This window comes from Crassostrea angulata, chromosome 6, assembly GCF_025612915.1.
Source record: "Crassostrea angulata isolate pt1a10 chromosome 6, ASM2561291v2, whole genome shotgun sequence".
NCBI classification, from domain to species: domain Eukaryota; kingdom Metazoa; phylum Mollusca; class Bivalvia; order Ostreida; family Ostreidae; genus Magallana; species Magallana angulata.
Genome location: NC_069116.1, coordinates 41363868 through 41379670, shown reverse-complemented (window position 1 = coordinate 41379670; position 15803 = coordinate 41363868). Strand labels below are relative to the sequence as shown.

The window sequence follows — 15803 nt, the reverse complement described above, 5'->3', positions numbered from 1 at the left end:
TTAAAATTTCCTGAACAAAAAAAATGATTTTGCGTACAACGAAATGTTCTCCTCTCTATTGGAGCTAATTTCATATTTGCCTCATCAATAATTTACAAACAAAATAACCAATTCACCGGAATTATATGGCTGCTCTATTAGGTGTGTAGTCCATTCAATGCCATGCAGTCATTTTGCCATAGAATTATAACCAATTTTTCTACCAACACATATTTTGCACATTAAGTAATTACATTATCTTGTACATTGTGAGGGCCATGGTTCAGCGTTTTTCACTTGGGAGCTGCTAATAATGGCACCTTCTAGGGAAAATTCATTGTTATTGGATCAAGTCATGAAAGGGTTTTCCATGACTATTCTCGTTGTTTTTTGGGGGGGATGATTGCTTTTTTGTTGCAGATGTTACAGATACTGGAGGGTAGCTAGCTCAAACCAGTGAAGTTATAGTTCAGCAGACATTGCAGTGAGGAGATGATATTTGTGTTGAAAGTTTAAATAATTTCACAGAGAGCTAGATCATGGTCTTATCTGATTGGTGACTTGATCATTACTTTGGTAAGTTCGTCCATTGCTTTTTTTTGGTCATATTTTTTAAATATGGATGTGGTTCGGAGATTGAATTAAAGTCTTTGGATTAATCAAAAATTATGACAGACGAGATAGGTTGTGAGTACAGCGAAGCTATGAACTGATTCAGAAAAGTATTTTGGGAAGAGGCATTTGTGTTTGGGATTGCATGTATTGTCTTTTGAAAATCACTGAATATTAGGTTTCTTGAGAACAGAGTTCTTATTATTGACCTTTTTGGAAGATTAAATAATTTCCCTATCAAATGTTTAAAATAGATGGCAATTAAACAAATGTAATATAAAGTAATTAATACATGTACTTGTTGCATGTAGATTTTACAGGTTTGGTTGGACAATGAATAACTCTGTTGTTGTACTGTAGAAGCAGTAATTTTCATGGGTATAAAATTTTTGCTAATTAAAATATGATCTCTTATAACTGTTTTGTTGGTACATGTATTATATTTCATTGTTTCTAATGTTTGGATTCTTTCCATTTTCATTGTATCAACTGTAACTATGCTTAAAAGCACTTCCTCTTTAATAAAGGTCAGATGACATGTTCCTCTAGCATCTTTTTTGTATCTCCTCATAATAAAGAGTTCCAATAAAAATTATTATTTTTATAATGATTTTTAAAATGATTAAAATTTACTTGTATATGGATATATGATGAGATGGCCGAGTGGTTAAAGCCGTCGCTGCTCTCTTCCTGATAATTTGGCTGTATAGTTGACTCAATATATTTTAGCACGTTTTGCTTCTGATGTCTGCCAGTCCTGTAATGTCTACACTAGCTCATGAGCATGTTTTCAGTACATAATATACCTTCAAAAGTTGCAGATAGTAATTAAAACCCCTAGATTTTGTTGTAAATGATGCAAAAAAATTGGAACAACTACTGTATATTTATTTTCACCCCTTTCGCCCTCATTGTCAGCAGGCCAACTGAAGTCGCTGGGCCAATTCCTGCAATGTCTCATATTATCTCTTTTTAAGCACAACTGTGTCTGCGCGAATTGAACACTATAGGCGAAACTTTTGCAATTGTAGAAGGGAGAAAATTACACCAGGTGAAAATAGCCCATATATATAGTATACAATTTGTACTCCAATTTGGTCGGGAAAATGGTTTTTTTTGCAATGTTGTTGGATCAAAAAAATGTTCATTGTACTAAGGCCATCATCATCAAGAATATGTTCTCTAAACTGAGATTGTTCTCTCCCTGTGGCAACATGTTGCTAACGACTCTGCTGAGAGTTGTCATTTCCAAGGAGAAATTGTGTTGCCAATCAGTGATAACAAGCTCCTCTTTCACTTTGTTATTTTCCATTGCCCTGGATTATTTTTTCTTTATATCTGATATTTTTTTCCTTGATTAAAATTGCCTGCGTGCCTGATAGAATGGAGGAACAGGAAGTATTGACTGGTTTATAATGAACACATCTTTGATGTATTATGAAAAGTACATTGAAACCAGGATGTGTAATCAAGTAAAATTAAAAGATGTTCACTACCTGTTTCACTTCTCCAAGAAGGTTGATGGGCTAAAAAATTATGTGTACAAATTGCATTTTATTTGTGTTGATGAATGCGGAATGAACTAGTCTAGGAGATAATCTAATTAAAACGAAACAGACACTTTCAGTAATGAATATTACTGTAAAATATTCATTATGGCAGTGAATCAGAGACGGAGAGAAATTTACCCAGTGAAACATTATTCTCATTACTACCGCAGGTACTCACTATAGTGAGAGTAAAAAAGAGCAATTAAAAAGATAGCCGTAGCTAATAATTCACGGTATTTCTGTGCAGCCTGAGTTCACTACATAAAATGTTTGTTACTTCAATTACCATATATGAAAGCTAGTTCTAGTTCCAACCCACAATGTTGGTGCAGATGAGAATTTTTTTTGCTGTATCACAAATGCATGGCAATTGCAAACAATCGCTCATTTTTAAAGTGAAAAGCCAACGTTACTTAAGCTTCCCTTGGAACTTTGATTTTCAATAGTCTGACTCAGATTCTTAGAATAAAAACGCTAAACCTGTTAATCTAATTATCGGTTAATATGATAATTTTTCTCTGACAAATTGATCAGATTAAGCGGAACCCTCTGTATTGTTTTTATATTCATTAGAACAGTGAATTTGCAGTAAACATGTACATGACTTAATCTTCTCAAATATGAGTCTATGATTTCAGAGTGAGCTCATAGACAATTTTACAACTGCCGAGCTAGGGCACTTGAAGTTTAAGGTAATATTGTAACTAATGTACCAATACTCAGGGTACGTACACTATGGGGTTAAACTCATAATTTATATCAAGAAATAACAGCTGAGGGTACTGAAATGGACAGATAACTCAATTTGTAGTGATCTTCCCTTGTAGCCAGCAGCTGTTTATACCGAGATCCTGGATACTGATTGAAATAAGTCAGTACCTGCAGCCAATGAATTTAAACAAGGAGTTTTGTTGTGTCTTCTGAAATGTTTGATCTACTTTTACTAACTGAAGGTCAGACAGCGTGGGTGATATTGCATGTGTTCAAAACAATGACTCTGTGAGAGGGAATTAAAGGAGAGTTAAATGAGAGTTCATAGCGGATGTTGTGTTTAGTATTCAATACTAGATAATTAAACAGCTTATCTTATATACCATCGTATATTGATTTGGGGGAGGGGAAATAATTTTTTTTTAAAAATTGATTTTGGATTAAAAATTTGACTGGAAAAAAGGAAAATTTTATTTTTAGTGGTATCAGTGGTTGTTATATGTAAAGCCCTTTTAGTACATATTTGATTTAAAAAATCCAATTTTACCAGCATTTTCTAAAGTGGTATATAGGACACCTTCATATAGTGTATTGAAATAAACAATATAATCGGGTTCATGAATAATGTTAAATATTTGTTCTTTACCAATTAAATGTGTTAAATTACCTCAGAGCGTAATGCATTGGGTTAGGGCATAAACTGCAAATCTGTAAGTTTGAATTCCGTTGGGGTTTTTATACCCGTGTCCGGTATTTTTAACCTTTCCAAAAACTTTCAAGACTTATATTTGGGTCAAATATTGTTAAATTTGAAAATTCTTAAACGATGAAAGTATTTTGATTATACATATACTTTTATCCACATTATTATTGACAGGCTATCCTGGCATACCACCTTAATATCAGTTACTTGCAAGAAAAACTGAGTGTCTTGACAATATGGAAATATAACACAATAAGCTTTTCTTAAATGATTCCAAGATTTAATTTAAGTGAATATTCAATAATATTATAATTTGTCAATGTTTTTACAATGCAATAAATGTGTGCATGTATGGAACGCCATGGCTGCCTTATAGCATTAGACTATAGGTACATTATGTCAAATTACCATCACATTATGTCAAAGTCCATTACGTGGTGTGAATATATCTTTACGCTAGGTCAAATCGTTATTACGTGATGTCAAAAGCACGTTAGGTGAAGTAAACATGTCTTTACATTATGTCAACTTTTTATGTTGTGATGTAAAATCATCCTTACGTTATGCCAACATTGTACAACCAAAGGTCAATACATCATGACATTATTTCGACACTGTATTACATGGGGCAAATGTATCCTTACATTATGTCAACATTTTATTACATGATATCAATATATCCTTACATTATATCAACACCGCAGTACGTATCGCGATTCTATCCTTACATTATGTCAACATTTTATTACATGATATCAATGCATTTTTACATTTTATCAACACTTTATTACATGGTGTAAATATATCGTTTTATTTTGTCAAACCTTTATCACTTGATGTCATAAGTTTATGACGTTATGTCTAAACTTAATAACGTGATGTGAATAAGTCTTTGCTGTAGGTCAGTTCTCTTTTTCATGCTCCATCACTTTAAGGTGAAACATCATTTCGTTACGCGAACAGGCGGATACATCGGCCTTTCTATATACAAGGAAACGGTAAGCTTACCCAAATGTATCCAGGGGTTATTGAAACTTTGTGGAGCAGAACGGAACCAGTAAAGAGTCATCCAATGGGAAAATAGAAATTTAAAAATAATGATTTATTTTGTTTTTATTCATTTCATTTCAAAATAAGATTGATCTTTAATTTTATTGTTTAAATTCGTTGTTTAAAGAAAAATATACATAATTATATTACTTACTACTCTAATATTAACAGATTACAGTATTTTCACGGCAGAACTTACTAACTAGTTTAAGCTAGCAAAAAAATATTCTCTATTAGTTAGAGATTTAAAACAAATGAAACGCATTCCAAAGCATACCATCTTTAAAATTACAATGTCAGCAGTACTTGACTTATTTGTAAGATTCTGGTTCCGTTACGTTCCGCAATATATTATTACCCCTGTGGATATTTGTATTCAACGGAACAGAACGGATAAGTGCCCTCTTGGATGAAAAGGAGAAAATTTATTCAGAGGAACGTAGCGTACCCCCTCCACAAACACCATTCCCACCCCCTCTGCAGCGATAAGAAAAAAATCATTTTCATAGCATAACAATTTTGTATAGCAGAACGGTCATACCTATATGTGTAGTTAGGGTCAGTATCCTTAATTTAAGATAGCAATAGCAACGTTTACTTTTAACTACTAAATACTTTATCTTAACAACTAAATACTTTGAGACTAAATTTTAGAAAATTAAATATGCACTGGGTGTCTGCGCCACGACATACAGGCTTTGGAACGATAAAGAACCCTGACTGCTAAATGACTGAGTGTGTAGTAACGAACATAATTTGAATATTATTGAAGTAAAAAAAGTATAAATCAAAAATAAAATTTTAAACCCCCCCCCCCCCCCCAAAAAAAAAACCAAAACAATAAAGGGGTTAATTTTAGATTTTATATCCATTTCATTTTGAATATTCAAGGGCCGATGAGCACGAGAAAACTTGGATTTTAAGTCTTATTCTTATAACTTAGGTCTATCTAAACTATAAATTAAATGTTTAAATATGTAGATGTTCATTCACTCTCGAGAAATTAAATTGTCAGCAACTAAGTCTTTTACAGCTTTCAGAAGACCTATATATAGGCCTATATATATTTTCATTCTTGTATGATTAAATCACTGCTTCTTACTAGTATCTACTGTTGGGGTTTTTCTAGGTCCATTTGGGTAAATCGGCGTACCGTTTCTATATAGTAAATTTTGTATTTAAAACATGACAAATATACAAAGACCAAGGATTTCGTGTTTGTATAACGGAATGATGTTTCGACTTAAAGTAATAGAGCGTATACATCACGGAATAGAGAATTTGCCTAAAGTAAAGACTTATTTACATCACGTAATAAAGTTAAGACAAAAAGTCAAGACATTTTCGTATCAAGTAATGTACTTTTGACATAAAGTGATAAAGTGTTGACATAATGAAAGGATGAGTTAACACCATGTATTAAGGTGTTGATAAAATGTAAAAACGCATTGATATCATGTAATAAAATGTTGACATAATGTAAGGATAGAATCGCGATACGTACTGCGGTGTTGATATAATGTAAGGATATATTGATATCATGTAATAAAATGTTGACATAATGTAAGGATACATTCGCCCCATGTAATACAGTGTCGAAATAATGTCATGATGTATTGACCTTTGGTTGTACAATGTTGGCATAACGTAAGGGTGATTTTACATCACAACATAAAAAGTTGACATAATGTAAAGACATGTTTACTTCACCTAACGTGCTTTTGACATCACGTAATAACGATTTGACCTAGCGTAAAGATATATTCACACCACGTAATGGACTTTGACATAATGTAATGATAATTTTACATAATGTACCAATAGTATTATGCTATAAGGCAGCCATGGCGTTCCATACGCATGCTTGATTTTTCCTCCCCTTTTTTGTATCCTTGAAATCAATATTGAACCATATTTGATCATTTTATCAAATAAAACAATATGCAATGCCTGAAAGCTAAATTTTCTGTGTGAAGAAGTTTACAACTAGATGCATCACAATGTTTGAAGCCACTTTTTATTAAAGGGGAATAACTCAGAATAAATCCATTATTGATGATATCTATCAACATCACTCTTCCAACAAAGAGAAAAAAGGATATCATAGATGTGGATGATCGATGGCAATAAAAGACATGGAGAACCTTTGGGTTAAGACTATCAAAGAGACGCATCACTCCGATTTTCATTAATGACTAATGAGAGACGATTGAATCACCATATATTGGCAGCCAAAATCTCGATCATGCTCGTAGGCTGAGTTGATAATGCCATCAATATTGTGATGCTGATCACACTGTATGCAGTGTTTATATCTGTTAAACTCGATAATGATGCTTTGAAAAATCAAAATATTCTTGTCAGGTCAATATTTTCTCTTCTTCATATGCCCATTGGTCAATCTTGCTCAGTCTTTTGCACAGGACTGTTTGTAAATAAAGAGTTTGCAGCGATCAAGTTTCTATGTCAAGGTCAAATAAATAGCTGACTTCTGTGTAACTTCCTTGTCCACCCAGACCCAAGTATTCCTTACATATTTATATATATTTCTTAATCACGGCAGACGTATAAGTTCAAAACAAACTCATCCAAAATGCTTTTCATCCTATTATGTTGATCCTTTACAAAGCACTGGGGCCTTATTTAGTGTATTTAGTTTCTGTTGATTTTATGAGTGTCTATTCTATTTAATTTTTCCTTTCAAGGTTTCATCATGTTAATGTTGAAAAATTGTGGATTCATATTGATTATAAACAATTTGATAATCAGATGGATTTCTGCCTTCATTTTATTTTTTTTGATGTTAGATCATCTAATGTTTCAATACAACAATACCGGTACATTGGCTGCATTAAAAGTTGCTGTTTTTTTTGTCATATGATATATGTCGTTATTACTGGTAATTGATCAATATCATTGGCTTTCTAAGAAATCCCCAGACAGGTTTGAAATGTGCTGGTAGCTAAAGTAGCTGTAGTAGCAATAGTAACTATAGTAGTTAGTAGCTGTCTTGATGTGCAGGTTACAAACTTAAGTTTCATCTGTAATCACTGATATACTTCAATGGTAATATTAATTTGACTTGAAAAAAACTTGTTAATATTATATAATAAATGATTCATGACTTCCAGGCAAATATGAAATCTGGGTATTGCAAGCTGAATTTTTTTCCCCAATCAAATTCCCTGTAAATTGTCGATTGAATCACTAGATTGCCATTTTCTAATCACTGGATTTTGCTCGCTGCCAGCCAATATCATCCCGAGTCTGGTTTACACAACAAATAAAACTCTAGAAATCAACACTCGGGGAATCATTTTAATAATTTCAAAAAGATACAGCTTAAGAGCTGAAGCACTTCAGAGAGATGTGGGGGTAAAATATAGTTAAAAGCCACATGATTGCCTATTTATCACCGGGTAACAGAAATATAATAAATATCCCCCAAATTGAAGACTCTGAAAAAGGGGGTCACTCTCAAACTTCTTAGATTTTTTCATTACTCAGGTAAACTGTTGTTAATCAATCAACTAATGACCTGATCTGATTCTGATGCTTCAATGTACTGTGGGGTGACATTATCTTTGCTTGATCTTTTTGATGTCTCTGATTGGTCCATGTTAATTTTTGTTGAGATCGGTTTTGATTTTTCTTTGTGTCTATATATTACTGCCTGTAGTTGCCTAGACTCTTTATGCAAACATTACAGTCACACAGAAAGTATCGATGCTCTCAACACTACGCTCTGACTCAAACTGACAGACTGAGCAGAAGTATTAACGCATCATGTATATTTCAAAATTGATAAACGGAAATTTTTTTTTTTGAACGGCAGCTTTATATTGGTGTCGTATAGCAGTTAATGTTTCCTGATTTATTGATCCGATGACATTTCAAAATTGCCTTTTCTTGGGAAAATTAATCCAAGTGCCACCAGATGCAGTTTTGAAGAAGAGGCAGCGTGACTTCGTCTCTTGATCAGAGGTGATTTGGGGACTCTTGATAAATGAGAAACATTTCTATGTGCAGGAACAGTGTTGCACACATCCAGTGTTTGGAGAAGTGTAATTTTCTGACTGGAAAACTTGACTTCAGTTTTCAATTGATGGATTTTGTTTGAAATTTTGCTCTACTATCAAGAACAAATCCCTTAATACTCTTTTATTTCATAAGTTTTGTTGAAGTTAACATAATCCAAGCAAAATGCTTCTCAATTCTTCCATTCAACAAAGGCTGAAAATGTTGGAATTTCGGCAAGGAAAATTCAGAACAAGGTAAATTTAAGTCATTTGAATTAATTATTTATTGTAGTAGAGTGTAATTAAAAATTTTCAAAAATAAGTTCATTGAAAAATTTCTCATCTTTTGGATAAAGTTAAACTTACTTAGATAAGTTAGAATATAGAAATAGATAGGAAAAAAAATATTATTTGATTTAGAAGAGTTACAAAATTTGTTACAACCATCAAAATATAAGATACGTGTTGGAAAACCTGTACAAGTTATTACAATCATTATCTATTGCCATGTAGTTGTTAATTCAATAATGATGGTACACATTATATGATTTAAATCACGTCTGAATAAGTTCAACTGTTGAGTCACGTACGATATTGAAGAAAATTTAGTGCTAAAAAATTTACGATTTAAAAGATCAGTATCTTAGAAAAAAAATGGAAAAAGAAATATTTAAAATAGATAATTTGTTCATTATCTTTTAGAATGAATCATAACTGAAATCAATTTAAAGTTTTTCTTCTTTTTTTTTCTAATGAGGGGTAATTTTTTTTTGGGGGGGGGGGGGGGGGGGAAGCATTATGAAAGTGATCATTTAATGCTTATATTCCTCATTGAATTCTCATTCTGAAGCAGCTGCGATTCTCTGGTCAGGGTTATAATGAAGAAAGATGCACTGTGGGCAAGATTAATTCAGTTTAATTAGGCATGTATCAATGTCGACTTGGAAAGCTGGCTCCTGGTGTATTCGTGAATGTTCTTTTGACAAATTCACTGATTGATGAGAAACATGCAACAGTAAATTATTTTGGATTCATGGGAAGTGTCAACATAATATTCTGAATATAGATGTAGATATTTATGTGCATTGGGGAAAATCATGCTCAAATTAATACTAATATTTGTTGAAGTTTTATCCCCCAACCCTATTTTTGTTCATGTCGGGTATAAAGGTAACCATGAGGTTTCAATAATCAAGTGATTTCATCTTTTACTTTTAACAGGCAGTCACTGTGTACTAGTAATTGAGACAGTATACATTTTTTACTAATCTAAATTACTTTGTTGAACTTGCTATACTCACATTGATTTCTCAAGTGACTGAATACAATAGTCCAATTTTCAATAGCAACAAAATATTTTTCAGTTCTCTCTGTGACCACGCCCGGATGTCTGGTACATAACTAGGCGATGGTGCACGTTCATTTGGGGAATTAAGCTCAAGGGGAATCTTTCACTCAGCTTACCAATGTCATCACCTGTCAATTTATACTCATTGTTCAGATTCTTATATATAGCTATGTACAATATGTCAATCGTCAGTCTGGAATACGGCCGCCAGCCTCGGCCACGTCCGACTCACCCAGAGTCTTGAGTCCGGAGGCCACTACTGGCCATATCCGACTTGTTTGTAAAATGTCTGTCTGTTAAAATGTTATAATGTTGCCATCGTTGAATCTTGTCCAATAAATACGGAATCCTTCATCACTTGGTTTATTTCTCTGGAACTGTATACTGGTGGACCTTTGGGAATACGGCAAACCTACCCTTCGTTTTTACCTTACGGCCCACAGCTCGCCTCAACATTATACTACTTATACCTTCGACGCCAACATTCCCTCACCCCGTCCGTACTGCACACGGCGGATATACAGCTCCAGAGGAATTCCCTAGCACCGTAAAATCTACGTGGTCACATAGCTATAAGGGCCAGTTGTTGTATAATTTAACTAATACTTGTACCAATAATACATGTATTTACATTTAAACACGCTTATAACTAAGTGACAGGGACGGGTGATTTTGCTTCGTTATAAGCGTAATTCATTATATCCATCAAGTATACAACACAAAATACATGGGAAATGAAAATCACTGCGCTGTAAGCGTCAATTCATTATGAGTGTGTTTGCTATAACCGTGTTTTACTGTATTACCGTATCATTGTTAAACAGTTTTAATACTTATAAAGTATAGCACAACTTTTTTTTAATCTTTCAAACGTATCTTAACATCAGGGATGGAGAGACACAAATATTTACAATGTTTTAGTCATCTAGCTCTCACTCCCTTCGTCAAGTCAACAAAGTGCATTGTGATGATGCTTGTTTACTGAAGTCACACTTGGTGTGCAGCCCTCGTAAAAGGACTTCTCACCTTGTCTAATGTTTTAATACAAACCATTGGGAGTTGACACCATATAGTGACTGAAGTCGTGTGCATGATGTCTGTTTCATGCCCATTTAATTGTTTCATTTAAAAGGCTTTTAGGTTTTATTAAATATTAACGACCCAGGTCCCTCTTTATAAATCACATTCCCGCTTATTTCCTGCCTTTTCCTGATAAATTGGGTACGCTTTTTATTTTGTGTTTACGAAACAGTTACATAATGAAAACAAGCATTACTAAAAGATGTTGTAGAACATCTTACTTTACTTAATAAAATGAGCCCAAAATCCGCTTCCTCGTTTTCAGTAGTAAAGGGTAGTTCAGCGAAAATCCGGTGTTTTTTAAGTGGTCTATCCACTGATTCTTGATAACAAATATAAGTCATATTGACAGGGAACATGCTCATGATGATCCATACACAATTAGCTCAAATAATACAGTTCCTGCATTCAATACTTACCATCGTAGGTGGCTTATATAGTAGTTAAAGTGGGACATTAGGAATTATGGAGCAGTAGTTTCATGCTTGAGTAAATCTTCGTGACGGGAGTTGATAGTATTTTACAGTTGATCTCACAGTGACAGCGATTTTATTATATATACAGACCGTGAAGTATTTTACATGCCATTTAAAGGGACAGTGCATTTAAATGAAGACGATAGAGTGCTTTTTTTTTTTTTAAATGTGTGAATTGTTTTTTAAAACCTCAAATTATGACACAGTGGACAGGAGTTTTAACTTGACCAGTCTGTTACCTATCTGACTAAGATTTTGTTTGGATTAAGTTTTCAGCAGACGATGGTCAGACTGCTCTTCTCTACTACTGCTCTGACAATATATTGTGAATGAATTAAAAGTTTGCCTAATTTCACAAGTTAATGTTTACAATCATGGCCACCATTCAAGTTCACCAACTTGAGGGCTCTTTCCGGTAAGTTAAATTTTCTAGTTTGTGAGATTGTTCTACTAGCTGTTCATTCATACATGTACATGCAGGGATGAGACATTGAGAAAAAAATGATATTCATTAAGTTTATTATTAAGAGAGAGGTGTTGAACCAAAATTATTATATGGTTGAGGCTACTGGCATGTTATGAATGTTTTGGATTTTTGGAACTGATGTTACACCCTCATGGCCCCCTCTCTCTCTCTCTCTCTCTCTCTCTCATGCAGTCACCTTTCCTTTCTATGGGTATTATTCTCAGACTTGGATTGAATTCAGCTAGTACCTGAGCATGCCATTCTTGCCGCATTCTCTTTTAATCAATGATGAATTATAACTAAGATAAATAACTTGATCAATAAGGTAATGCTTTTTTGTTTGTTTTAAAAATTTGCATCAATAATGTTCATAAAAGTAAAGTTTGGATGTATTAAGCTTATACATAATGTATTACGCATAATACACAATAAAATGTATACTTTGTACTCATTGATAAGTTTTGCCATGTACGGATCAATGTATATATACACAACAACATCGCTTTAAAGTTATTGCAGGATATGTGCTACACATTGCATAATTGGACATAAACACTCAAAATGTTGTGAAAAAAGGAAAAGAAATAAGATTGCAGTTTTTCAGGAAATGCATATTTTTTTTATCAAGGTACATATTTACATACATTTTGTACCTGATGATCATTGCATAAATATGAATAGAGTGTCGAGAGTGGATGTTAATAACATGGATTAAAGAAGAACAAATCTCTAATATATTATGCAATAAGGCTGCTGAAAATTAATTCAATGTTTAACGTGACACTTCAAAATACCAAACCTACGAGGGAGGGCGATAAAATTAAAACAAACAAAATTTTCAAACAAATGATCTTACTCATTTACATTATTATAAATTAACAATGAGTATTCAAACTACATGTAGATTATCTCTTTTATATTGATCTTTCCTTATAATCCCCATGAGTAATTGATTTATAGTCCATAATATATGCTCTAAACATTTCGAATTTCTACAGATTACAGTATTTTAGTATAATTGAACTGGAAGAAATATATAAAAAAAAAATAAGGTTTTTTTTTTTTTCACAACCCAATTTCTTCTAAACCTACGCGCTCGGGTTTCCTTAAACATAGAATTGACTTTGGACACTCTAATGTTTAAATTCACAGAAATTTTTTTGTTGGAGGTGTTGAAGGAGGGGGTGGAGGACCTAAAATATTGTTTATCATGTTGCAAATATACCTGGGTACTAGGCCATTTGTTTTGACACAATTGAGAGACAGCTAGACCAAAATATTAATTGCCCATTTAAAACTCATAACATGAGAGATAGACATTTAAAAAAAGATCTTCCATTCATGCAAGCAAACAATACGACTTTAAAAAATGTGGGCGTGATCAAAGAGGGTCAGACCGATGTTACATGCACCCAGATGTCAGTAAAATACAAGGTGCTTGATCACAACCTGCGCTCTGAACCAGTAAATGTATTTTATTGATTCTGCTCATTTAAATTTTAACGTAATCAATGAGACGATTTGAAAAGAATCCCCTTTTTTTAACAATTGTTTCTATCCATGCTTTGTGTTAAATGTTTATCATGTTTGTAGTTATACACAATCAGTGTGTTAAGGGGGAAAAATCTAGATTGAATTCAAATGCCAATGAACCGTTTTGAAAAAAAATTGCTCCTGGCAGTTTAGTATTGCAGATTTCCCTTTTTATACCTTGCATATAGCATTATATTTTGTAAACATGCAATAATAATAGATGATTCGAAGCTGCTTTTATGAGTTGAAGCATGAACTTCCTTTCATTGCAGGAAATGTCACATTGACTCGGATCAGGAGGATTTCATTGAACATAACCTTGAGGATCACAAAGATTCCAAATCAACATTACCAAATGGAACAAACGGACACACAGACCTTCTGAATCAAGATAAGGACAAGGAGAATTTAAGTGTATCCTCCAAATCTTTGGAAAGAGTCAGTGTTCAAACGAAACCCAAGCATCCCTTATTACGGAAAAGTTCCAACGTAACAAATGATTCCGGACATAGTTCAGTGAGTGACAACGAAGACAATGTGTTCAGGGACCAGGAAGAGGATAGCAGAAGACACAGCCTAACAGTGGTAGATGCCACTGGCCACCTCAATGTGCCTACTAACTTGGACTGTCTCACTAAAAACACATCGCAGTCTGCGAGTAGCTCTGCCCTACATTCCATTCACCTTCCTCACCCAAGAAATGCACCCAGGATCGCCTACAGCTTGTCCGAGGAAGCTCTAGGCGTAAACAGACTACGTGGTAGACGATCGCCACAAGGGTCGCCAAGGTTACGGAGGCAACCCACGATGGAGACCAACAGCTTTTCTGTGGTGGATGGTGCTGATGGCTATGTGCAGTTGAATCAATACAAACTGAAAAATGAAATTGGCAAGGTACCATCATTGTAGCATTAATATTTCAAAGTTAATGATATCCTTTTAAGGAAAATTATCATGTAATAGGTATAACGGTATGATTGGCACATTATTCTGATAACCTTGAATTTCTTTGCTGAGAGCATAGCAGATGGTACATTGTTAACTTGGGAACGTTAGAGATATATTGGCAACTTAAGAACCATTATACATGTACCAATTAATAAGGTAATATATGGTTGGTAAGGGTACATATGTTGTAAGAAAAACAAATATCTTCACTATGTAAAGACAATTAAAAGATCACTACATACTCTAGAAGCACACATTTTCGTTGGGTCAGAGTATCGCTGTATTTAAACCAATTAAATTTCGTTGGCACTTAATTTTTGTCATTGTGTAATCTCTTTGTATTCATTAATACTTGAATTATAAAGTCATCATGGATTTAATTTATTGATATATAGTATATCTTATATACTGCCAACGGAAATAGCGAAATTAAATCCTCAATGAATATTTCTGCTTTTACAGTATCTAATTAAAACCCAGTCGATAAATAAACATACATTTTCATCGGTTAAAAGGAGAATATATAATGAATTAACCATTTCCATTTTACACCCTGTAGATGCAGCCTGATACACCAATATCAGCAAGAGGGCCGAAGGCCAGCGGGCTGATATTGGTTGAGGGCTGATACATTGTACAGGATGTAATAAGGAAAAGGGTACTAAGTACTTATTACATACTGTGGTAAGTAATAACATACTGAGGACATTATCTATGCCTCAATTCAGTTAAGCTGTAGTAACATGTAATTATTATATATGTTGGACATTGTATAGTGACTTATAGATCATTACTTAAGTTACGTACAACTGAATTCTGAAAGAGAAAAATCAGAGGAGTTTTGCAAGGGATGTGATACGAATCCATATCAGCCCTGCAGAAATCGTATTCGCCCTTTTAGGGCTGATAGGATGTATAGCATGTGCAAAAACCCTGTATTTGTCATCAAGTACATGTATGTAATAAATCTTGATGGTCAATGTATATATCATAAAATCGGAAACTGCTTGTGTTACGCCACTATTCTAAATTTATGGCACTTAGTCTGTGGATGTGCGATGTCAACTGACAGTAGATTTATAGCTATGGCGTAGGAATAGGCGACATGCTTCACAACCATTTGGAATTTGTTAATCTTTAAAAATAGATTATTCATATAGGACATTTCTCAATTTATTGATGCCATTTTGAAATTGATATTTGTGACGCCAGTGTACATGAAATATTAGCCATTGATTCAAAAACAATCTTAAAAAGTCAGATGCTAGCTGTCATGCAATCCCAACAGACTGCAATAACAATGGAGACTGGAGTGTTTGTAGGCTACA

The 15803-nt window shown here is 33.6% G+C and overlaps 1 protein-coding gene across 8 annotated transcripts in view; it reads left to right on the top strand.

Moving 5' to 3' along the window:
* The window catches only part of LOC128187246 (calcium/calmodulin-dependent protein kinase kinase 1-like), a 66750-nt gene that overhangs the window by 33149 nt on the left and 17798 nt on the right, over positions 1-15803 (top strand). For 6 of the 8 annotated variants that reach the window (XM_052857541.1, XM_052857540.1, XM_052857538.1 and 3 more), the window contains one exon: positions 13800-14421. In XM_052857541.1, coding sequence (XP_052713501.1) covers positions 13800-14421 — 622 coding nt within the window. Of the gene's footprint in view, positions 1-8384; positions 8880-11505; positions 11944-13799; positions 14422-15803 lie in introns of those variants that run through there. The other 2 variants (XM_052857543.1, XM_052857544.1) reach the window with 2 other exon arrangements.